This window comes from Kogia breviceps, chromosome 13, assembly GCF_026419965.1.
Source record: "Kogia breviceps isolate mKogBre1 chromosome 13, mKogBre1 haplotype 1, whole genome shotgun sequence".
Taxonomy (NCBI): domain Eukaryota; kingdom Metazoa; phylum Chordata; class Mammalia; order Artiodactyla; family Physeteridae; genus Kogia; species Kogia breviceps.
Genome location: NC_081322.1, coordinates 52,359,363 through 52,383,761, shown reverse-complemented (window position 1 = coordinate 52,383,761; position 24,399 = coordinate 52,359,363). Strand labels below are relative to the sequence as shown.

Below are 24,399 nucleotides of genomic sequence, written 5' to 3'. Positions count from 1 at the left end.
TCTATCTGGGAGGCCCTATAGCTTTAAAATTTTAGCATCCTCATCTTTTTATGCTTACTTCTGTCATGTATGGATCTACTAAATTACTCACTTTAGACTCTATCATGCATCTCATTAATTTTATATTCCAAATTCAACACTCTAATACTTTATCTTCTCTGTTGAATAAATATCCAAATATGTTAATCAATGTTGCACTGAATCTAGCTAATAATAAATATTGTCCTTTTAAAGACTCTGGAATCTTGTGAATCTTATTTGCCCATATCCTCATAACCAATGGAAATGTCTTTGATAATTGTGAATTGATGCAATAAAAGTTTTAAAAAAATCACACGGGATATAAAGGCTATCTTTATACTAAATTAAAACTTTATTGAATAAAGAACACTCTCCAGAACACATGATCAGATGGACTAGGTCTACATTACATGCAATGAAGCTGAACATGACAGTAGTTTAACACGGAATGTCAAACAAATTAGTATTTCTCATTGTACAAAACTGCTTATGTAGCTGACATGCAAGAAGAAAAGTATGATACTCTGCATTTTCACTAATCATCCGTGATGAATTTTAAAAAGACATTTGAAGAAACTGGTAGATTTCTTTAGGATAGATTTCAAATAAATTAGTTACATGTGTACTATTGAAACTTCTTTCAACCTCTCTTGCATTCCAAATAAAATCTTAGTGCAAACATCAAAGTTGCTGGTTACTCCAAAAGACTGTCAAACTCATGATAGAATAAAAGTTCTGAATTAATGTGCATAAGTAGGACAAAACCAAGAATACCAGTTACTGCAAAATTCCTTTAGGCACATTTAATAGTCCACTCTAAGCATTTTTTCTAAGTCTCTCACATTAAGTACTAAAGCCTGTTTACAGTACTAAAATTCTATAATTCAAGCATCAATGATTATATTTCAGAAAAAGAAAATCATTCATTTCAGCAATAGCATTACTGCTATATTCTAAAAAAAGAAAAAAGGAAAAAAAAAAGAATCATAATTAACAAAACCAGTATCCATAATAGGACACATGAGGAAAAAACATTTTAGGGGAAAAAAAATGTGCTTTACTTGCACAGCAGGAATTATATAATGTAAACACCATATTGGCCCACACCACAAAATCCATGAGAAAGGTTCAAATTTGAACACCATGTGTGCATTATTTTCAAATCTGTGTTTGTGAGTTTATACTGCATCTGCTTGTACCAATACATGACAAATAAAACACACTCTTCCACACACATTCACATACAAGTGATTGTTAAACACTGATCATGGCTTGCTTCCCTGACTTTAACTCAAAAAATGTTAAGTGATACACCAACTGTTCTTTTAAAATGTCTACAGAAATCATTAAATGAATGTGAATAGTAGTTGAGGAATGATGCAAAGTGATGGTAATAATAACGTGGACATAAAAAAGAATGTACGTATAACTGGCTGAGATTTGCAAATGCATGGCAAGTCTTCTTCTGTGGGCCGTGTCTGAACTTTTAACTGATACCAAGAATAAAAAATATAGTAGCACAAGTCCATTGACACCTGGAGGGTCAGGCCTAGAAAGCTTACCTTCAAAGTGCAAATTTTAACAATGGAATGTTTTAGCAGGGACATAAGGACAATCCTCTGTCTTCTTCTTGATAAAGAGAAGTAGGATGTTCAGGAAGTATTTTCTCCTGGCCAAAGTTATTTCAGTTTCTTGGTAAAACAAAAAAGTATTTAACCAAAAATATCACCCACCCACTCTTTCACATACACAGAAGTATTCTTAGGGGTGTGTGGGGAAGAAAAAGCCCTTAACTATGGATCACCTAATGCAACCTTTATTTAAAATTTAAGTTCTTTGAATCAACTACATTAAATACCAACATGTACCTTCCTCATCCCTTCCCTCTCCACCTGCCTATCCCTAACACCCCCAGTGAACCAGGTATTCTAATGTCTTTGTGTTTTCTAAGCCTCGTGATAAGGCCATTGAGTACCACCTCCACTGGAAAAAAATGAACACCTAAGGTGCACTTTCTATAGCACCTTTTTCTCCTCCACAATTGAGTGGAATCTTTATGCTCTCAAGACTGGACCTAGATCTCTAGGTCATCAGGCCGAGGTCGGCTGCTGGCACGACTGCTGGCTCTGCTGGAAGGCCGCTGGTCCACAATGGCTAGAGGCTGTAGTTCATGGCCAGCATCGAGCTTTTTAGAATTCTGGTGGTCATCAGCGAAATCAAAAGGTTGTGCGTGGGAGTTAGAGATGGTGCTTCCTGCCTGCCCCATTCGATTTTGTTCTGCACTGTAATTAGCCCAGTTTTGCTCACTTGCTTGTTTGTTGTAATTGCGGCAGGAAGAATTGTTCCTGTCTCCGGTAACCAGCTTGTACCCAGGAGGAGACATGGGTGAGAGGGGAGCGGTTGGGGAGGAGCAGCCATTGAAATAAGCATATTTTGGAGATCCACAGTCTTTGGAGGGGCTCAGTGGGCTGGTGGTAGTGTGGTAAGGATCGCTCTTTCCCTTCACGCGATCCTTAACACCCTTGAAGAAGACATAGAAGAGTTCGATGATGTTCAAGGCAAGAGACACCAAGGACACGACCAGCATGAAGATGATGAAGATGGTTTTCTCTGTGGGACGAGAAAGGAAGCAGTCCACCTGATGCGGGCAGGGATCTCTTTTACAAGTGTAAACAGCACTCAAACTGAACCCATAGATGTACCACTGGATCAGCAAGAAGGCTACCTCAAAGACAGACTTGAAGAGGATAGTGATGATGTAGGTTCGCAGCAAGCCCCCTCGCATTTTCACCTTGCCATGCTCTTCAATGCCATACTTGAACTTCTTTATTTCAATCTGCTTCAAGTGCATGTCCACATTGATACCATCAGTTTGGGCAACTTTGAGTTCCTCCTCTTTCTTGTTCAGTTTCTCTTCCTTTCGCATCACGTAGAACACATGAGCCAGGTACAAGAGTGTGGGAACAGACACAAATATGATCTGCAGGACCCAGAAACGCACATGAGAGATTGGGAAAGATTTGTCATAGCAGACATTTTCACAACCAGGTTGCTGAGTGTTACAACGAAAGGCAGACTGCTCATCACCCCAGGCTGACTCAACTGCTGTCCCCAGTAGCAGGATTCGGAAAATGAAAAGGACTGACAGCCACACCTTCCCTCCAGCAGTAGAATATGCTTGAACCTTGTCAAGGAGTTTGCCTAAGGCACTCCAGTCACCCATGTTGCCTGGCCACCACCTGCAAAGAAAAACACAACTAAATGATCATAGACCACAGATTGTTAGTTTAATATACCGTTTCTTTCAGCCAGCAGTCAAAGTACTCTAAAAGGTCTCCTATCTTTCTAGCACTCTTCAAAAACAAACAAATAAACAAACAAAAAAAACCACAAGTGCAAACTCTTCCATTTTCCCCTGAAAAGAGCTCTCAAATTTTCCTGAGATACGCTAAATCTTAGAAACAGCAGAGCCTATGTGCAGAGTAAACTGCGAGCTTAACCTTGTGAAGATGTATTACTTGCTCAACCACTGTCTTACCATGTGACTTGAAGAGTTGTCTGCGCTAAGTGTCTCTGCTTATTTTATCCCTCTGGACGGTCCAATTAGAGGACTGTTCTTACCTGATAGGCCTGTGTCTGCATGCACACCCAAGCAAAATGCTGATATGTGGTATTCAAAAAGCATGGGTACCTAAGAATTGAGGTGAGAACACCCATACCCATGCACATGTATGCAACCTGTTTTCAAGCCTCATTCCTATTACATATAGTACTTTATTCCTAATTGTATCCTGAAATGTTTCTCCTTGGTAATTCAAGTGTCATTTGTGCATACTCTACAGTGTAGTCATTTATACTTCTCTGTTTCTTCTTAAGCAGTGACTTATGTGGTTCAGAAGTCTGTCTTCTGCCCAGAGGAAAATATGTTGTACTGAAACACACCACTTTGACACACTGTGTCACCAGATGCAGGAACCTACTTTCAAAAAACAAGACTAAATGCACATCACATTTCAAGTAAGAGTTCAATTGACCTCAATACTAATTATAGCCTGAGAAATAAAAAGACAACTTTAGTGATATCTCTAGTAAAAATGATTGGTTTTAATCTTTGGATTGCTGTACAAGTAAGTTCCTTTACTGGGCTTTGGGCCCTCAGTCCACGCACTCTATTTAACTTCCTATCAGTACCTAGATATCTTAAGCCTAGGACTTCCCCATTATTGGGGATGAGAAATAGCCTCGCCTATAGATATGACAGGAATCCCAAAAGTTATTTAGTTCAATTTATTCTTCTAATGCCAATAGTCCTTTGAACTGATGAAAATTGAGGTCTTAAGTATATAGGAAATATTCAGCTATCCGTAGAGCCAGAAAAAGACTTTCAATCCCAAGACCAAGGCTTCCCAATGCATGACACTGGTCTTAAAATTATAGCAAAGCTGGGTTAACATTAGAAATGTTTCCGTGCTTTAACATATACAATCTTAGCGGGGGCTGAACTCTGGTAAGAAATGAATAACATTGCATATGGCAGCCAGAGAGAATATAGTCTAATTTTCAGCGGAGAGTAATTGGAGGGTTCAGAATAGGATGAAGTAGTCAAAGATTATTTAATAATTAAAAACAATCAAAGCAAAGCATTTTCAGGAGCTTATTGAATTTTAAATAGTATAACTAAAAGTAGGATTATATAGGCTTCCTAGAAATATGTTTGTTGTCTGGATATAAAGAATTTTTCACCTGGTATTAAACTGTAAGCCATGTTCCCCTTGTGGGAAGTAAATGAGGTCCATGGGAATCTTCTTCCCCACCAAGCAATATTACATTTCTGTCTAATGCCTGTACCTCCTGGCTATAGAGGCCAGAAAAAAAATGAATTGGAAACCCGGACTGGGATTTCCTGGATGGAACAAAGAAGAGATGGCTGACCCATAAACTGAAACTGTATTAGCTATCTAAATTAGCAGTCAGTGGGTACTTTTGATGACAGCCCAGAGACTGGTGCCAATGAAAGGGGGTTGGGTGATGGGTAAAGGCTGGAGGTGAGTGGTAAAGGTTGGAGGTGGGTGGGCAAGTTACAGGAAATAACACACCCCTGCCAGTGGTCATAAAAAAAAGGGAGCTTCCCCTCTAGGAAGGGCCATTTTAGATTGTGAAGCGCAGTGAAACTGATGTATGGAAAGAGCAGTCGAACAAGAACAAAGGCTTGTAGGACTGACAAAGAGAGTTAAATAGCCAGGGAAAAGCTTGAAGAGAGGGAGTAATTTAGCTTTGAAGGACAGTGTGATATGAGAGAACATAAAAGAAACTACAATTTAGCAGAAGACACTACACTGGGAATAAAGAAGCACAGTCCGTGAGGGTCAAACAAATAGAACAGAATTTTTGAAGCTCTATCAATAGACAGTTTCAATGTGATGATGTGTAAATTGGTCCCTATTCTGTGTAGAGAATTACAGTATTTTGCCAGTGTCATCTGCTTTTGCTCAATACTCCAATTTTGGGGGGTGGGGGTGGGGGTGGGGATGAATGACAAAAACAATCAAGTATAAAATGATAAACTGCACACATCTCATCACATTCACGCAATGATCGAGCTTAAGAAAAACTAAACGTGCTTCAGGTACACTGAGAGGTTGTCATTTTAGTCAATGTTTCATTATTATTCAAAGTAAAATATGTAGATGCTTGTGGCAATTAATTAGTAAGTTTCTTTACACTCTATGGAAAAATAAAACTTGACTTTCATATAATTCTGAGATTCCACAAAAATTCCCTATAGTGCCACAGTATGTGAACTGGGTCACTGGGCAGCTCTCTAGGTAATAGCCAAGTTGTCTTTTCTTTAAGCAGCCACCCAGTTGTCATTTGCATCAACTGAGTTATATTCTTTCATCTGAGTAAGATGAATTATCCAATTGGACACCTAGTATCCTGTGACATGTAGATACGTGTTATTAGCACTATCATAGAGACCATCAGATAATGTTTAATGGGATGGCTTATAATGCCGTGATTCTCAAAGAGAGGTAACAAAAAACGTTATCTTTTTGGTAGTCATTCACTTTGTTGTGAATTAAAAGTTCTATCAACTGGTTGTCCCCTCATCCTCATTATTATTTTCATTTTTCCAAGTCATAGTTGAAAAATTAATGCCCTTTTATAAAGAGAGGTCATGATTATGTTTACAGAATCCCTCGCATTGATTTACAGACTATATACCCCATTCACATTCACTAGTATGAGACAGGTATATTCCTTATTTGATATATGATAACATCATGGCAGTTGAGCATATATCCTGTATATCCATGCCTTCACCTCTAGGTTCCCAGGGTGGAAATTTATATGTAGATTAAGGTCTAGGTTAAGGAGTTATACAAAGTTCTCATTAGGAGCAAATGCTTGACAGTAGCTGGACCGTCCTTCTTGTGTCCTCTATGTACCATGTTAGATCACATTTTCCATTGCTCTTCATGGCCCTCTAGACTAGAAGCCAAAAACCAGTCACGCCAGGTGTGACCCGCCCAAGGACCCTCTGGGCCCTTTGCAGCAGTTCCCCAAGGGCATCAGAATCACTTAGCAGCATGTGTTAAGAACATACATTCCTGACAGTCACCAGTTTGAATGAATATCATGGGGTGAGGATGGGGGTGGCTGTGAATCATTCTTTTGTTTTTTTTTTTTTTCTTTTTCTAAACAAGTGCACCAGGTGATTCTGAAGTAAGTTTTCAGGCCAAGAGGCAAATGTTTCTTGACATTTTTTGGTGCTCTGTCTCGTCTCTCGTTCAAAATATTTAGGAGTTGGGAAATGTCAGGAGAGCAGAAAGGGATTGAGTGTCTAAAAAGGCCAAGGGGATGAGGCAGCAGGGTTAGTAAGAGGAGCAGGGGTCTCTGGGCAACTGGGAACTGAGCTTACCCTTCACTGTACAGCCCCCTCTCCCTCCACCTCCATCGGCTGCTCCCCAAGAGCACAAGGACTCAAATGCTTTATTCAAAATGAAAAAAAAACCTCCTATTTTAAGTAACTTTTTTTTTTTTTTTTTTTTTTTGCATTAAGCGGGCCTCTCACTGTTGTGGCCTCTCCCATTGCGGAGCACAGGCTCCGGCTGTGCTCCGGACACGTAGGCCCAGCGGCCATGGCTCACGGGCCCAGCCGCTCGGCGGCATGTGGGATCCTCCCGGACCGGGGCACGAACCCGTGTCCCCTGCATCGGCAGGCGGACTCTCAACCACTGCGCCACCAGGGAAACCCTTGGATTACTTTTGACCGTCCCCTTTTCCAGAGCCATATAAACAAATCACTGTAGCCAAAGCTACAGTCACGTTGCTGTGTCATTAATGTTCTAATAACTATCAGGAGAATTAGAATATATTTTACTTCCAATTTTTAAGCTTTTCCCAAGAAGAGACACTGTAATGAGTGGAGAGTGGGGAATTAAAATAAAATAAAGGTAAATAGGATTGCTTCCTGATACAAATCCACTTAATGGATTTGCGGGGGAGGGCGGGCGGAAGTATCGTATGTGTTTCTAATACCCTAAACCAAAACATTATAAGCACCCCCCATGAGACTTCCCTGGCAGTCCAGTGGTTAAGACTCCGAGCTTCCACTGCAGGGGGCACAGGTTCAATCCCTGGTTGGGTAACTAGGAGCTGGTATGCCCTAGGGTGCGGCCAAAAAAAAATAAAAGCTATAAGCCCCAAAACTAAACTGTAAACTCTCCTAATGTTTTTCTTTAATTTTTCTAAGAACCCCTCTCCCTTGCAGTAAATGTCTTTGAGTGGGCTCAGTTGTGACCATTCCTCTATAGTTACAATAGCCAGATGTGCTTTTGGTAATATTCATACCCACACATAATTAACATAATCCACATTCAATCTGTCCACATATTCTATAGGCTTTATCTTCCCCCCAAAACAGACCGTGAGTCTCACCACCACCGCTGCTCTTAGCCTGATCTCAGTCATCATCAGGTTACTTGTCACCTTTCTTCAGGTTATATGTCAAGAGCCTAGTTACCCTGCTTGCCAATCTACTCTCCTCAGTCAGTCTTGAAAAACTAACAAGCCGATCTGCCTTGATCAGCTCAGTTCCATCCCCATGGCTTGTTCTGGTATCACCTCATCAGCCAGCACTCTAGGCCTGTCACTTGCTACTCCCCTTGTTCTGTTTTTGTTTTTTAATGGCCCTTAGCTCTACTTGGCATATTATGTATTTACTTGTTTATTGTTTGTCTGCCTCCATGACAAGGACTTATCACTATCTGCTTTCCTCAGCTAGAATGTGAGCTCCATGAGGGAGTTTCTTTTGTCCACTGCTGTATCTCCTGTGCTTAAAAGAGTTAAGAGATATTGAATATCTATTGAATGAATTAAAAGCGGCTTGTACAAAGAAAGGTACCAGGTTTCACCAGTTTTGTTTGTTTGTTTACTATCTCCTTGGACTCTCTTAATTATAGTTACATATCTCAAACTTCTGAAGTTTCAAATTAATTAAAAAGAGACTTCCACAGTAAAAAAAAAAAAAAGTGGTATTGTCAGCATCTCATATTACACAGACTATTAAATTTTCAAGTGATAATTGCTGTAACAGAGAACTGTCTGAAACAACATACTTTAAATGATTCCTGAACAGGCAATATGACTGAATTAAGAAAACAGGCTCTTTAGCAAAGAATTTGTTAAACAAGGTCTTGAATTTATTACACAAGGTCATAGTGATTTGGGATTCTTGCACAACTGCACCAGGTATCATAGATATTTATGCAGTTTCACTATTATGCTGTTTCACAGGTTAGGATTTTAAAACAACAACACCAAAAGAGAAAACTTGTGCTGTCCAATTCTGCAGTATTCTAATTCTGACTGGACTACACAATTCAACTGTCGCCGAAAGAGACCCCACAGTGTCTTGCAATAGAAGAAATAACCTGTGAAAACTTGTGTGTATTTCAAGAACAATGAATCTCGGGGTAAGATTGGGGCTCTGAAGGGAAGAGTAACAGATGATGTCAACCCTGGTTAATATAACATCTCTATATAGTTTGAGTGTATGTTAGGCAGTTAAGTGATTTGGATCAGGTACCATAGAAAATGTATATTCCCAGTTCATCAGGTAATATACAACCTTTGTTTCCTTACACCTGGGTAGTGAGCCTAACTCTGTGATGTATCAAACCTATTCCGTGTAAACCTCTGTTCTATTTAAAATTCTGTCTCATGGCTCCCTGATTAGCCTTATTCCTTTGTAAAGGCTGAAATACTGCTACATTTCTACAGGTATCTGATGTGTGGCATTGCTTTTTTGAGGGAGGTGGGATGCAGAACACACTAACAAGGCTTCTTTCCTTGGCCCTCACCCTTTTTCATCACCCAGTCAGCACACATCAGCCTCCACAGAACAACGAGATGAGATGGAGTTGAGGAGTGAGGGACTCCATCCAAAGAGACAATCCCCTCCCTAGTCCAATAGCTACCACTCAACACCCCTACTAACGGAAGTTTCTAATGGTCACTTGAGGGGTGCTAGAGGAAAGAGCCTAAGTCAGAAGCTGCAGGCTAAAAGCCATGTTCTTAGACTGTGATTGGATGGGCTTTAAAATAACGCTATTTCTATCAGTTTTGGTGCTTCCCCCAAATGTCACCTCCAAATTTACTATTTTTATTGAACAGCCTAGTTATTTTGTCATCATATAAACACACTCTTAGAGCCCTCACAAGTGTATTGATTAAGAACAGTCTATTTTCCTTAATGAGCATTGAATGAATAACTCATGCACATGAAGCTCTTAATAAAAGCTCAATAAAGTTTAGCTATTACTCTTTAAATGATTTTTAGATATAGATATAGCCCACTTATTTTCTAACTTTGGCATCCTTTCTTTAGCAAAATAGCAACTAAGAAGTGATTAACATTTTCCTAATGGTAATCAAAATTAGTTTTCTAGATGCTCCTGTAATGAGTACAATATTGCTATTTTAGCAACCTCAAAGAGATTTATGAGAAGGAGGAATTTACCCTTTATCAATTAATAGGGATAAAAGACCATGAAGAGGGTCTCTGTGTTTCTATTTGGAGGCATCTCTTCTAAATCATGGAAAAAGTCACATACTATAGAATGTATCTGCCTTACAGAAATTGCTAAAAAACACTATATATTTTCTATATTACTGTACATTTTAAACTTTCCATAAAACACATTTTCTTTTGGCCGCCCTGCGTGGCATGTGGGATCTTAGTTCCCTGACCAGGGATCAAACCCGCGCCCCCTGCAGTGGAAGTGAAGTCTTAACCACTGGACTGCTAGGGAAGACCCCAAACACATATTTTTAAGAAACGATTTAGAAAGCTAGGAAAACTTGGATGTGAAGGTTATTGAAAGTTAAGAAATTCTTAAAGAAAAAAAAAATATGGCTCACCCTGGTTTGTGTTTTAATTTTGGCAAAAGACAGTATGTACATATATAGACAAATGGTGAATCTAGACAGGCAACGTGGAGACAAAGTGGAGAATTTAGGTAGTTACCCGAAGGAGGTTGTGGGGGGACTCCCGCTGAGGAGAAACTCTGGGGATATTTTTTAACTTTGACTTATCTATACTGAATATTGACATTAATGGTAAACACTAGATAATTAATAATTAATAACTTGTCTTCCCAGAGCTGAACTAACTAACGTGTGTGAATATGCTCCAACAATCTATTCAAACAATTGAGAATCTTGAAGGGAAGTCAGATCAGAACAGGAAAGGTGGAGTAGAAGGTATTAATCACTGGTGACTTTCCTATCATTCCCTTCCCTCAGTATCATACATAGAGGCTCTGAGGCTCATACCAAGCTATGCCTCTGGATATCATCAGAGAAATGAAGGAATGCACTGTAATGCGAGGTTTCCATCCTTCTCTTCGCAGGAATTGGAAAAATGTAAGTAACAAAACAACTCTCAATATCTGAAAACACACCCTTTCAGAACGCTTGCTTGAAACCATGTTTCCCAGGGTCAGCGATGTAAGAATTACACTGTAAAGGGCCAGGAATTGAGTGGATGGGGCAGCAGTGATAAACTATAAAAGGTAGTAGAAAAATGTGGAACATATTGAAACAGTGAAGAGAGTAGGACCAAAGCATTACCACTGCGTTTTCCAGGCAAAGGACAGACAGGTGATAACTATACTGACTTTGGAAACTACAAAGCACCAGACATACACACTGCTAGGACAGAATAACCTTCTGGCAATCTGGCCTACATAGAAGAATTACCCTTTCTCCTGAAGGGTTTTCTACCTGGCTTTTTTCATTCTTTGAGACAGAGTTAATTTAATGAGGTCTCTACATTACTGCAGGATTTTATTCTTGGCAATCCTTGTATAAGTTAGGCTTTAAAAAAATTTTTCATAATCTACTCTTCAAACTGCCTGAGGCATTTTAGACTGAGTTCAAGTGTGCCCGATTATCAGAGGGTGAGATTAAGCATCTTTTCATTACCAGCTTGGTTTGGGAAGCAGAAGAAATTAAACCCACCTCCAAATAAAGCCACGTCTATTTTTCCAACAGTTTATAGCTCTCCTCCTCCCACCCCCACTTTGTACTCCAGGAGAGAAACACAGGCACGCCCTAGGGTGAGGATGAGGTTGGTCAAGGAGAACTTTTGATAATCTTTATCAGAGATGCTCTGTAAACATCTGGATGACCAGCCAAGAGGATAGGGTGGGCGAGCCGCTGCTGGGAACTCAAGATTTGAGTTTCCGAATTCTGTACTGATCTGCCTCTGGACACGTCATTAGCTCTTTACTCATTTCATTATGGGGCTTCCTCCGCTCTCCCCACCCCATCCCAACCGGGAAGTTTTGAGAATTTACAGAAGAGTTACAAGTGCCACTTAGGCATGGTAATTCCCAAGGTACTTAGATTTCCTTATGCTTTATACAGTAGGATTCAACAAGTTCAAAAAAAAAAAAAAAAAGGACACTTGAGGGTGCGGGTTTTGGAAGGGAAATTAGATTGACACATTTGATTCAATTCATCACTTGCTCTTCTTTTACCATTTGGCCACAGTCCATCTCCCTCCCGCCTCTCTCCCCCTCCCTTCCTTTCCAGTGGCGGAACTCGGACCTGCGCTGGGTTTGACTGTGAGGACTTGAGGGAAACTTCGCAGCAAACGTTTCCAAAGCGCGGAGGCTCGGCAGTGCAGGAGCCTCGGGCGAGCCGGGCAGATGATAAGATGGCAGGAGGCGCCCCGAGCCCTCCCGGCCCCAGGCCCCCGTCCTCTTTCCGCAAAGCTTTCATTTTTATTTGCTTTTCAGCATTCTCTGGTGCAAATACTTCAAACTGCAGGGTCACACCAAGAATTTAAACTAATTAGTTTATGGAATTAGAACAGACAAAATCCCTACCGGACACGAAAACGCCCGGTTGCATTTCTGGCTAACAGAATGTGTGTTACCCATAAGAGCATGTAAGAAATTGAGCCCTTTAAAATAACAAATCAGTGTTATCTTTGCCTACTGGCAGCACCGCACCCTGCGGCTCAAACTCAAAAATGTTGCCCGAGAGCTCTGAAGTCTGCTACAGGTTCGGACAAGCGGAAGGCGGCGGGGGCGTGGGGCTGGGGGGAGGTAGCTCCCTCTAAGGCGCGGATTTAAGAAATTTCGTTTCCTATTCTTTCTAAGAGCCACTGTCGTAGGAGACCGTTTTGGAAATGCACCCTGGCATATACTCTATTCTAAACGACCGTTCTCTCTCTGTTAATGCTTTGTTAAGTAACCATCACCCATTCAAGGGATTTCACCTCCTGAACTGCCAGCGTGGACGACTCAGTGGTGGCCCTCCTGAGGGTCTCAAGATTTTTGCATAGTGGTTGCTAATACAAAGTAACTCTACTGTTGCTTTAAGAACCTCAATATTACAGCTCTGATTTTTATACCTTTTTGTTTACCGGGTAAAATTCTAGGAAGGGACCACGTGGAAGTCAAGCAGCAAGGTCTTAACAAAGCACTTTGTTAGGAAGTTTGCTTTGCAAGGCTATAGAACATCAATCAAGATTTCCATATGAAAAAGTACAAAGAGTAGAATTCTATAGCAAGCACGCTAAGCAAATTTGCACTTCGATTTTTCTGCTGTTGTCAGTCAAACCCCCAACCTAGGCCCCCTAACCCCGCCCCCTCAAAGTTACAAAGCACCTAGACTATTACTGATTACCCCCAAAAGTAAAATCATCCTCTAAAATGGAGAACCAAATATCCAGTAACTTTATCCTAATATTCTAATTCTAATCAAAGATCTGAATCTTATTTACCTGTTGCATTATTAAAAGAAAACTGTTTAACAGTCAAAAAGTAAATACCATAAGTTCAATTTTAAGTTTAAAACTATAGACACTTTCAAGTTCATCACTCCCTTTACAATATCATATGAAAGCTACATTTAACAAATTTTAAAACTTTAGAAAAGTTTTTCTTGTAGAAAAAGAAAGGAATAGGTAAAGATCTTGTAAAAAAAAACTTACTCTTTCTCTTGAAAGAAGTGAAGTAGGCACGCCAAGTGATTGAACTCCTCAGAGGATGAAGTCAAATGCAAAAACAAGTCCAGGCCCTCAGACCTGTCTATTTAAAGTTTAAAAGTCTGCAGCTATTTGGTACTTTCCTCACTCCTTCCCCCTAATGAAAGAAAAGTGCTGATACCTCATAAAAGCTTTTTTCTTACTTGGAGCACAGAGCTTTTAAAAGTTTCAAGCCACTGACTCAACAAGGAGGAGGGGCTAGAAGAAGGGGCGGGGAAGAGGAAAGGCGGGCAGGAGAGTGGAGGGGAGGCCGGCGAATGTGGACGCGTGGGGGAGAAGAGGGAAAGAGGAGTAACCAGCCCGGATAAAGCTGTACTTTAAATCTGCTGACGAGCGAAATGAAATAGCATTAGCGACGTGAGTTCCACTACTTGTAGTTTGCTCCTTACAACAACAATTATGGGTTTTAGTTAGTGCTTTTTTCACCAAAAGTCCAGGGATGATAAGAAGCAGTGTATTTTAGACTATGACTACCTTTTCTAAAATTTTAGTTACTGTAATATTACAGTAAATTAATGTGGTGGAAAAGAGTATAGCCAAGGCATACTTGTTTCCTATTGGCCAAGGTGTGTGGAGTTAAGGGTGCGTGTGGGTGAGTTATTTGATGAGCTAATTCCTTTCCTGTTAGTTTAAGTAGGGACAGTGAGTAAAGGAAATGGAGATGGGAGAGAGAAATTTCAAAAATGAACATTTTATGGTGGTATGCCCATCCCAAATCCAACTTCCATCCCCTTGACTGCTTTGAATTTTATTCTTTACTGCAGTTTAGCAAAAACAATGTTTTATGTAACAATAGTTATAACTGTATAATATATAATACATTTTGACTGTGAAAATCTTAATATCTAACCTCTGCCAGATCTCCAGGAAACTGAAAATTTATAATATCTCAGCCCCATTCATGCCAACTCACTAAAAATGAAATCCCTTTTGTAGTGAAATGTCAGGATATTTTTATGAAATACTCATATGTTAAGTTGGCATTAAGTGGGTCCCAAAACTATCAACCTTCCTTGAGACCATCTCCCTCTCTAAAACCCACTGGATAGTTTTCTGCTTGATGACAGCAGAGGTCTGCATATAATTTTTTTGTGCTTTTCCACCACTTCCATGTTCCTGCCTCTTCAGCACTCTGCATTAGGGTTTATAATAGCCTGAGTCATGTGGCCTCAATCTTAGAGTGGGTAGATCCTTTGAGGACTCTCCAGATGCCATACTAGAGGGCTGTGGTAGCACAATTCCCATAAACCGGCTTCAGTGATGCTCCTGTGAGGTTGGGCAGGGAATCTCTTGGCCATTATTCTCTGGAAACAAAGCAAACTAATCCAGCCTTAATACTCTTTACTCTTCTCAGTAGTACAGATATCAGAAAAGAAGAGGATGGCAAATGTTTTCTGATAGATACCTCTCCCTAAATTTCATTTCATTGAAATGATTAATAAAACACCTTTTGAAATGTTGTAGTGTTAAGACAGAGTTTTGCTCTCTTATTTGCTGGCTATGCTATTTCTAAGGGTACATTTTTCTTTATGTTAAAGAAGGGGAAAAAAGAAATAGAAATTATAATCTGACTTTCAATTCTTCAAGCTCAGCAATCCATAAATATTGTTTTGGTCTTGTATTTACATTGTCCTTTCCTTCAAATGAGTTTATTGTTTTGTCCTAACTAAAAATTACTTCCTTTGATTCAGAACACATTCACGAAAATATAATTTATTCTTTTTATTTTAAGAAAATCTGCTTTCCCTCCCCCTTAAAAAACAAAAAGAAGTCTGTGCTTCATTTAATTTATGTAAATATTTGGTTTACTTTTGTAAAAGGATTGATCAAGTACAATTATTACTGAAATCTTCCATTTTATTTAAAAAAATTTCCTAAAATGCTAATTCAGAATTAGTTCCATGACAGAAAAGTTGCAATTGGCTATTCTATAACAGGGTTTTTTTTTAATGAAAAATTGTGTTTATTTCCAATTCTGTTTTGTTAGGTGTATCAAATGAAATTGTTATCTAAGTATTCTGGAACCTTTTCTTTTTAGTCTATTGCTTATGTGACCAGCTGGAAAGAGAAAGGAAGAACTTCTTTATACCAAAATAAGTTACTCATGGAACTTGCTTGAACCATTTTCTAAGCCAAAGAGATTAGTGATAGCATTAGCCAGCAATTAAAGAATAAGTTCTCCTAACATATGGACTGTACTATATCTTTTATTTCTAAAGTGATTTCCACAAAATCTTTCATAAAAGATGAAGACATTCTATGTGATCTTCTCTTCTTTTGGAATAATGCCACCAAGATTTGATCCTATGAGTGAGAGTGCTCAAGAAGAGCTGGGCCGCTGAATGGCTTCCTTGTTGGAACATTGACAATAGTTACCTTTCATGGACCCCTCGAAGCTTCTCCAAATGTCTAGCAGCAACTCCTATTATACTTCATACTGTAGCAGTGCTGGTAAGTTGTATTTTGACCAATAATATACATTTTTAAAAGTATCCCATTTATCTGACCTTAGAAGCTTATCTCCATTGGAATCTTTTGCAAAAATTGTAGGATAGGTTTTGAAAATGTTTTTCTTATATTCTCAAAAATACCAATGCCATTTCATTAATATAAACAGTGACTTTTCAGAACTGTATATTCTTTGCCTGCCAGGCCCTGTCTATGCAGGAGAAATGGATGCAGCCTGATGTGCTAGGCAACACTGCTCTTTGAGAGATGAGGGACAGTCACTTAGAGTTCTGTCCTCTGCAGAATTTCTTTAGGTGCCACCATGAGCCAGGCCTTGGACTCCGTTTTATCCATGTTGCTCTGTGTATTGAGAAACACACATTATTGGTACAGTGATGAGTAAACTATTTTTCAGAATCGTGCGAAGTATTTCTTAATATGAAAACCAACTGCAGTTTTTGATTTTTACCTTTTGTTTCAAAATAGCAATTTTTGAAATTTTAAGGGATGAATGGATTAATTTTTAAGGATTTTGAGTGCTTATCTCACACAAACTCTGATGGGTTACTCCCACTTCAATGCGTAGCATGGATGTTAAAAAATAATTGATGGATAAAGATTGAAGATTAGTAAGGAGAATATTGTAATGGTAGAGGAGTGAGTTAGTTATAAGAACCTGAACTAGGGTACTAGGAGTAAGAAAGGACAAGAAGGTAGATTTACCAGAACTTGATGATAGATTGAATGGGGAGGACAAGAGAGGAGTGTGGAAACTGATTTTGGAGTTTTGATTGGGAAAATGTTACTAACACACACACAAAAAGGAAGTCCGGAGGAGGAACTGATTTGCTGAAAGATATTTAATGATTTCAACTTGGAAAACTTGGTATGAAGAACTGAAGCATCTTGGTGAAGATATCTGGCTGGCAGTTTCAAACATGGGCTGTGGAGTTCAGTTTAAAATTGCTATAAGATTTGGGGTTTTACTCATAATATTGCTATTTGAAACCACAGGTACAGGTAATATAACTGAGATAGTATGTAGGCAGTGTGCCAAAAAGACAGCACTCACACAGCCTCAGTGGATTTCCTCATTTAATACAGGCAAAGAAAAAGAATGAAGAAAGAGGCAAGGTGGAATCAGGTAAAGGGAAGTGGGTTTATTTGTAAGGAAAATATCACCCTGGTACTTGGGGGAGTCTTAACTTTGGAAAAAAGGTCAGTCACTCCTTTCAAACAAGAGTGAATGAAGACCATAAAGGAAAAAAAAATGTTTTAAAGTAGAGAGTATGTGCTTTAGAAAGCTAGGGTTTAAAAGTAACTTCTCAAATAAAGTAGATGAGGTTAGCAGCTGACTCTAAGATTAGAACATGTTGATCAGAGTTGAAGTTTGCAATACCTCTGTGGGAATCCAAAGGCAGCTGTAGAAGAATAAAAGGATTACCAAAGACTGGGAGGGTCTAGGATGATTTTGTATTGGATTAAGATGGCATTGTTTTATGGATTTCCTTTCATTAACATCAGAATAATTCTAACCAGGTACCAAATTTCCATTTTATCTAATGTTTATGGGACTGTAAGGAAGGAGAAAAAGTTAATTTGCAACCCCCAAAGTATGCAAATTCAGAAATACTCTACCCAAATTGGTAAAACCAGCCAGAAAATGGGTTCTTAAAGTGACTGTTGGTCAACCATATTTCCTTTGGAATAGTGTAGATTTCCCAACATATTACCCACTTGTGCTAGAATCTTTTTCCAATAGATATATTTCTGGGGTCTGACAATTTACTTCGGAACTCCAGAGTATCCACTTAATTGAAACTTGCTTGCCATGTATGTATCATTCTGTCATCCTTGAGAGGGGTTTGAGGATAAAAGGTTGTCTGAACCTGGGTAAAATCTGAACTTATTCTCTAGCTTACACCTATTTCCAAGTGAATTTTTCTATTAGGCTACACACAAAGTATTTGTCAAGGGAATAATTTTTTGTTTTGTTTTGTTTAATGGGAAAGACTCCCAGCCAGTAGATAAATATGTCTTTGGCTCCACCTTCTGTACAGAGTGAAAATCAGCATCAGAAGAAGTAACGGGTAAACCATTTATTTAATACTTGAAATTTTTTCACCTTTTTTATTAAGCATGGTTAATTTTTTGGATCATTTGTGAATGTTCACATTAATTCATTTAGCAAATATTTATGTCTCAGGAACTATGCTAGTGAGGGTTTGTTAGTTATGCAGGAAAGTGGTTACTGATATAAAAACAAAGTCCAATCTGTTGGAAGTTTTAGGTGACTTTTTAAATTCTTGGAGATTCATGTTGTCACCTACAACAAAACACTAGAGGCCAAGGTCAGCTCAATATAAAGTCAGAGTATCACCCAGTGAAGTACAGCTTAAGGACATGCAAAGCTCTTTCAGACCAAAACCATCAACCTAATCATTCCCTGTAGAGGCTAGGTTTTCCATCATTAAGTTTCACCTTTGGATTAAGACACTGGAGTTTTTACGAAGGTGAAAATGGAGATGAAAGTATATTCTTGGAAAGGGTAAAAGAAAAATTAACAAAAATTAGTTTACCATTGTGACTTACAAAGACAGTTTGAAAAGACTGAGGATATAAATTCTTATGGGAATGAGCAGAAATGAATCAAGGGGCCTGTGAACTCACCTAAATTTGATAGAACTGACCTTTAGTTCTTTTTGGCACCTATTAGGGCACATCACAAAAGACTGAGGTGTATTAAAGCTACTCCCTCATGACACCAGTACCAGCTCAAAATAAAACAGCCTTAGACCAAGTTTGGCTTCACATTTAGATACTTATTTAATAAACACCTATTAGTAAGCAGACTCTAAACGTTTCATACAACTTGCTTTGTATTCTCTACAAAGTCCCAACTCTCTGTTCTTTTTAGGTGCTGAGACTACCACCTTGTATGAAAAGTTCTTTTTTTAAAAAAAATACATTTATTTATTTATTTATTTTTGGCTGCGTTGGGTCTTCGTTGCTGCGTGTGGGCTTTCTCTGGCTGCGGCGAGTGGGGGCTACTCGTTGCAGTGCGCCGGCTTCTCATTGTGGTGGCTTCTCGTTGCAGAGCACGGGCTCTAGGCGCCCGGTCTTCAGTAGTTGTGGCTCGTGGGCTCTAGAGCGCAGGCTCAGTAGTTGTGGTGCACGGGCTTAGTTGCCCCGGGCATGTGGGATTTTCCCAGAGCAGGGATTGAACCCGTGTCCCCTGCATTGGCAGGCGGATTCTTAACCACTGCGCTACCAGGGAAGCCCGAAAAGTTCTTTTAAAGCAGAAGTGACAATATTCCAGAAACAGCACTTGATTGTAATAGAAAGACTCAGCCACCGGATATCCTCCCAACTAGTGACTGGATACATGACAATTTGGGGGTCAAGTAAATAGTTTCTTAAATTCTGTTCATGCAAAGCTCTCTAGATTATAGCCAATCTACGTAAATTGAATATCACTTATTTCACCAAGGAGGGCCTGTTTCTACCGTCCATTATGCTAATTAACGAATCACTAATTTCATCAGTAAAAATCCATATCTGACATTCAGGATGCTAATTAGCAAATATCTGGTGTGTTTCAAAGACATGAATACAAGAAGCAACTTGTAGTCCTCTCTGAGGTAGCCTTTTTGATGTATGTTTGCCACCCATGCCAAGCCATGAATTCTTGATTAAGTACCCATACTCTACAAGTAACTAACTCTGTATGCAGCCAACCAACAAACACGTTTATAGTACTGCATCTTTGCTGAAATTTTTAAAAGTAAATTACAGACATAAAACAGGGAAACTGTGTATTGCTTATATAGTGCAACTTGGTACCCTGGAAAATGGAATTAGCTCCTGGCATCCTGGTGTTAAGAGATGGAAGCAAAAGCCATGAGTTGAAAGGAGATACCAGAAGAATCGGAGCATCTTAAGAACATATAGGGATATTTTAACAATTTTACATTTGAATGGCCCCATCTCAAGACGTTATATATCTACCCCTAAAAATGGCATGGCTATTTTTTTTTTTTTTTTTTTTTTTTTGTGGTACGCGGGCCTCTCACTGTTGTGGCCTCTCCCGTTGCGGAGCACAGGCTCCGGACGCGCAGGCCCAGCGGCCATAGCTCACGGGCCCAGCCTCTCCGCAGCACGTGGGACCCTCCCGGACCGGGGCACGAACCCGCGTCCCCTGCATCGGCAGGCGGACTCTCAACCACTGCGCCACCAAGGAAACCCTGGCGTGGCTATTTTAAATGCTTTTTGTTTGAAGTTAATATGTGTTCTTAATGCTTCATAATGCTTTCTAAATATTTGCTTCATAAGTAACTTGAATCTTACATCATGTGCAGTTCAGATTGATTCATATTCAGTGGGCTTTCCTTTATGTTTCACACTGACCCTCTTCAGCCCACCCTGCACCCCTGTCATTTTCCTGGCCTTGGGCCACTCATGTTGAAATACTGATAGGTGGTTATCACCTAACTTCTGATCTTGCAAGCATCAGCAACAGTTGGTGTTCAGTATTCTCCTGGCAATCCTGTTTTATAAAATTTCCAGTCAAAACAGCAAACTTGATGTGTTTGGAAGATTCAGGTGACATTTTACATCTATTGGTTCGGATTCATTCCAATAACTGATTTCCCTTCAATAATTTTAGTAGTTCTTTTATTTTCATTCTTGAATAAAGTATGAATGGATTTTAAATATTAAAGTTCAAAATATTAACATGTGGAAAGTGAAAGAAATCAAGCTTTGATTATTATAGATAATAGATAATAGAAGTTTGTTTTTGTTTTAAATTCCAAAGCATTAATAGAGGCAATGGATATAACTCAGTATATGATTCTCCTTTTATGGATTTCTATATAAAGAGTTTCAGTACCTTTCTTGGCTTTTTATGAAACAGTTTATCCATTGGGGGAAAAGACTACAGGTTTGTGAATCAGACTTTTCGATTACACTCATCCATAAAATGATAGCATATTGTGTGTTTAGACTAAATTCTAAAATATAGCCAGCTTTAACAGAAATTTTTAATGAATTGACCACTAAACCAGATAGGACATAGAATCAATCTTTATTTTAGACCTTAATTAGGCAATGAAAACTGCAATTTTGGATTCAGATTCAAGAAACATTTATGGAAACCCTATTATTTCTTTAATATTTTTGTGGTTTTACACACAGGCAATTCTAATAAGTCAGATTCATTTGGAGGGGCTTCCGATATCCTTAAAAATGAAGACATGCCAAAGCCATATTATAAAATGCTTGATATACTTTGAAATTTAAATGAACTAGTTAATAACTTTAATATAAGCCCCCATAAAGATATATAACTTTGCTATTCATATCATAAATTACAGGATCTACTAAAACAGTATACAATTGCTTAATAGTTTATCATAAGGTAGGATGAGCTGGTAATGTTTAAAGATTTTTGATGAACATACTCTTCAAAATGTCAGTTTATCTCCTAACTATATGTATAATCTTGTTTGGAAGTGATATAAAAACTTCACATTTGGGGCCCTTCCTGAATAGGAGGCCCAGGCCAAACGGTCCTTCTGATAATGGCCTTTTTGTCCAGACCCCGCTCTGTCCCCAGCCTCTGAGTGAAAGGATCTGCATTCCAGGCTGGAAATTAGAACTCCTCTTTTGCCACTGACTTGCTAGTTAATTTTGCTTTGGATTATTCCATCTGCCTCTCTTTTGTTTTATACGAACTTTTTGATGTACAACGTACTTAAAGAAGAGGGAACATATCCTGAATGTAAAGTTTGGAGGACTTTTGCAAATCAGATACACCTGCTTAACCAGCAGTCATATCAAGAAATGGAAAATTACATCAGTAGCATCCCTGTAGCTTTCCTTGAAGGTCCTTCCTTTCATTAATACTTCCTCCATAAGCATAATCACTATTAATTCTTTCCTATTTTTCCCCTTCTCTTTAATAAAGTTGAATCTTACAGAATGTACTATTTTGTGTGTCTGACTTTTTTTTGGATTATTAAAAACTTTATTATGATTATTAAAATAATGCTAGTGTGTTAACTTATTTGTGTGTCTGGCTTCTTTCATTTTCATTCATATTCTTGCAGGCTGTCATAGATCATTCATTATTATTGATGTGTAATATTCCCTTGTATGACTATATTACAATTTATTTATCTTTTTTACTGTTAATGGGCTTTGGGGTAATTCCCAATTTGAGGATTTTATAAATAAAAATCCTCTGAACATTCTAGTACATGTCTTTTGAGTTGTCTGTCATTTTGTAGGAGTTCTATGAGTCTATGAGTCCTTTGTCAGGTAAGTGTAGTGTGAATAGCCTTTCTTTCTCTGGGTTGCCTTTTTACTTGCTTAATGGTTTCTTTTTTTTTTTTTTTTTTTTTTTTTTTTTTTGCGGGCCTCTCACTGTTGTGGCCTCTCCTGTTGCGGAGCACAGGCTCCGGATGCACAGCCTCAGCGGCCATGGCTCACGGGCCCAGCCACTCCTCAGCATGTGGGATCTTCCCAGACCGGGGCAGGTGGACTCTCAACCACTGCGCCACCAGGGAAGCCCCAATGGTTTCTTTTGATTAAAAAAAAATTGTAGATGTAATATAGTCTAAATTATCCAATTTTCTCTCTACAGTTAATAGTTTTTACAATCTTTTAAAGAAATGTTTGCCTCCTCCAACTAAAATCAAGAAGATATTCTCTTGGAACTCCTCTGGGGGTCCAGTGACCCTGCACTCCCAGTGCAGGGGGCCTGGGTTCCATCCCTGGCCAGGGAACTAGATCCCACATGCCACAACTAAAGATCCTGCACCTGCACAAGGCAATGAAGATCCCCTGTGCCGCAACTAAGACCTGGGACAGCCAAATAAATTTTTTTTTACAAAAAGATATTGTCTTATGTTTCCTTCTAAAGTTTTACTGTTTTATCTTTCACATTTAGATCTACAATACCTGTGAAATTGATTTTGTGTATGGTATAAATTAGGGGTCAGAATACATTTTTGTTGCTATAGAAATTCAGTCTACTCAGCATCATTTATTAAAAAGATCATCCTTTTCCCAGTATTATCTTGGTTATGAATCAGGTGACCATACATATCTGGGTCTATTTCTGAACTCTGTATTTTGTTCCATTGGTCAGTTTGTTTATCTTTGCACCAATAACATGTTCCCTTAATTACTATACTTTTATGATAGGCCCTGATATATGATAGTATAAGTACTCTAGCTTTGTTCTTCTTCAAGATTGTCTTGGCTGTACTTGGCTCTGCATTTCCATATGATTTTTAAAAATCATCTTCTCAGTTTTCACAAACAAACTATTTAAAAGATAAACAAGAAAACTGAACTGTTGGGATTTTGATTGAGATGTCATTAAGATGGTTCTATAGATTTTTATTCTTTATTTTGCCTTTATTTTTAAGGATATTTTTACTGGTTATAGAATCTGGGGTTGACAGTTTTTTCTTTAAGTATTTTCATGCATAATGTTCCACTCTTTTCTGGCCTCATAATTTATGAGAAGTGAGCTGATTAATTGGATTATTATTCTCTTATATGTAAAATGTCATTTTTCTCTTGCTTCTCCACAATTTGCTCTTTATCTTTCATTTTCAATAGTGCAACTACTGTAACTGAAAATTTCTGTCTTTCATCAAATTTGGGAAATTTTGGCCATTATATCTTCAATTAATTTTTTGTCTATTATAGTTTCATTCTCATATCCTTTTTGAACCATTATGCATATAGAACCATTTGCTATCATCTGACAGATCTCTGAGGCTCTCTATTTTTTTCCTCTTCATATTGGCTAATTTCTTTTGATCTATCTTCAAATTCATTCTACTGTCATCTCCATTCCTCTAAGTCCAACCATTGGTGATTTTTTTTTAACATATTATATTTTTTGGTTCTAAAATTTCCATTTGGTTTTTCTTTTACCATTTTTATTTCTCTGCTGAGATTTCCTACATTTTTATTCAATCATGAATATATATATTTTTTTACTTCATTGAGGTAAGTTAAAATAACCACTTTAAAACCTTTAATTTCTAGTACCGACACTTGTGTCATCTCAGAGTTGCTCTTAATTGGTTTTCTTTTCTATTGGCAATATGTTCCATTTATCTGGTTTCTCATATGTCAGGCAATTTTTCATTATACCCTAAGAATTATAAACGTTAAGTTGTTGAGATTCTGGGTTCTATTATTTTCCCCTGATGTGTGTCATTTCTTTTGTTTTAGGAGGCAATTATCTTATTGGAACTTGTGTAGGATAAAATTATTTTAGATCTGGACTAGAACAGCTCTATGTTTATCTCCAGGGACATCTGGAAGTTTGGCACCTATCCTAG

General features: G+C 38.5%; 1 protein-coding gene across 1 annotated transcript; it reads right to left on the bottom strand.

Annotated features, from left to right (window-relative positions):
* Positions 1–350: 350 nt before the first annotated feature.
* Positions 351–13,929, bottom strand: GJA1 (gap junction protein alpha 1). Its single transcript, XM_059083018.2, has 2 exons — positions 13,532–13,929; positions 351–3,260 (listed from the first exon to the last, which is right to left on the bottom strand). The coding sequence occupies exon 2, from the start codon at positions 3,242–3,244 to the stop codon at positions 2,096–2,098; it is 1,149 nt and encodes a 382-aa protein (XP_058939001.1). The 5' UTR covers positions 3,245–3,260; positions 13,532–13,929; the 3' UTR covers positions 351–2,095.
* Positions 13,930–24,399: the final 10,470 nt, after the last annotated feature.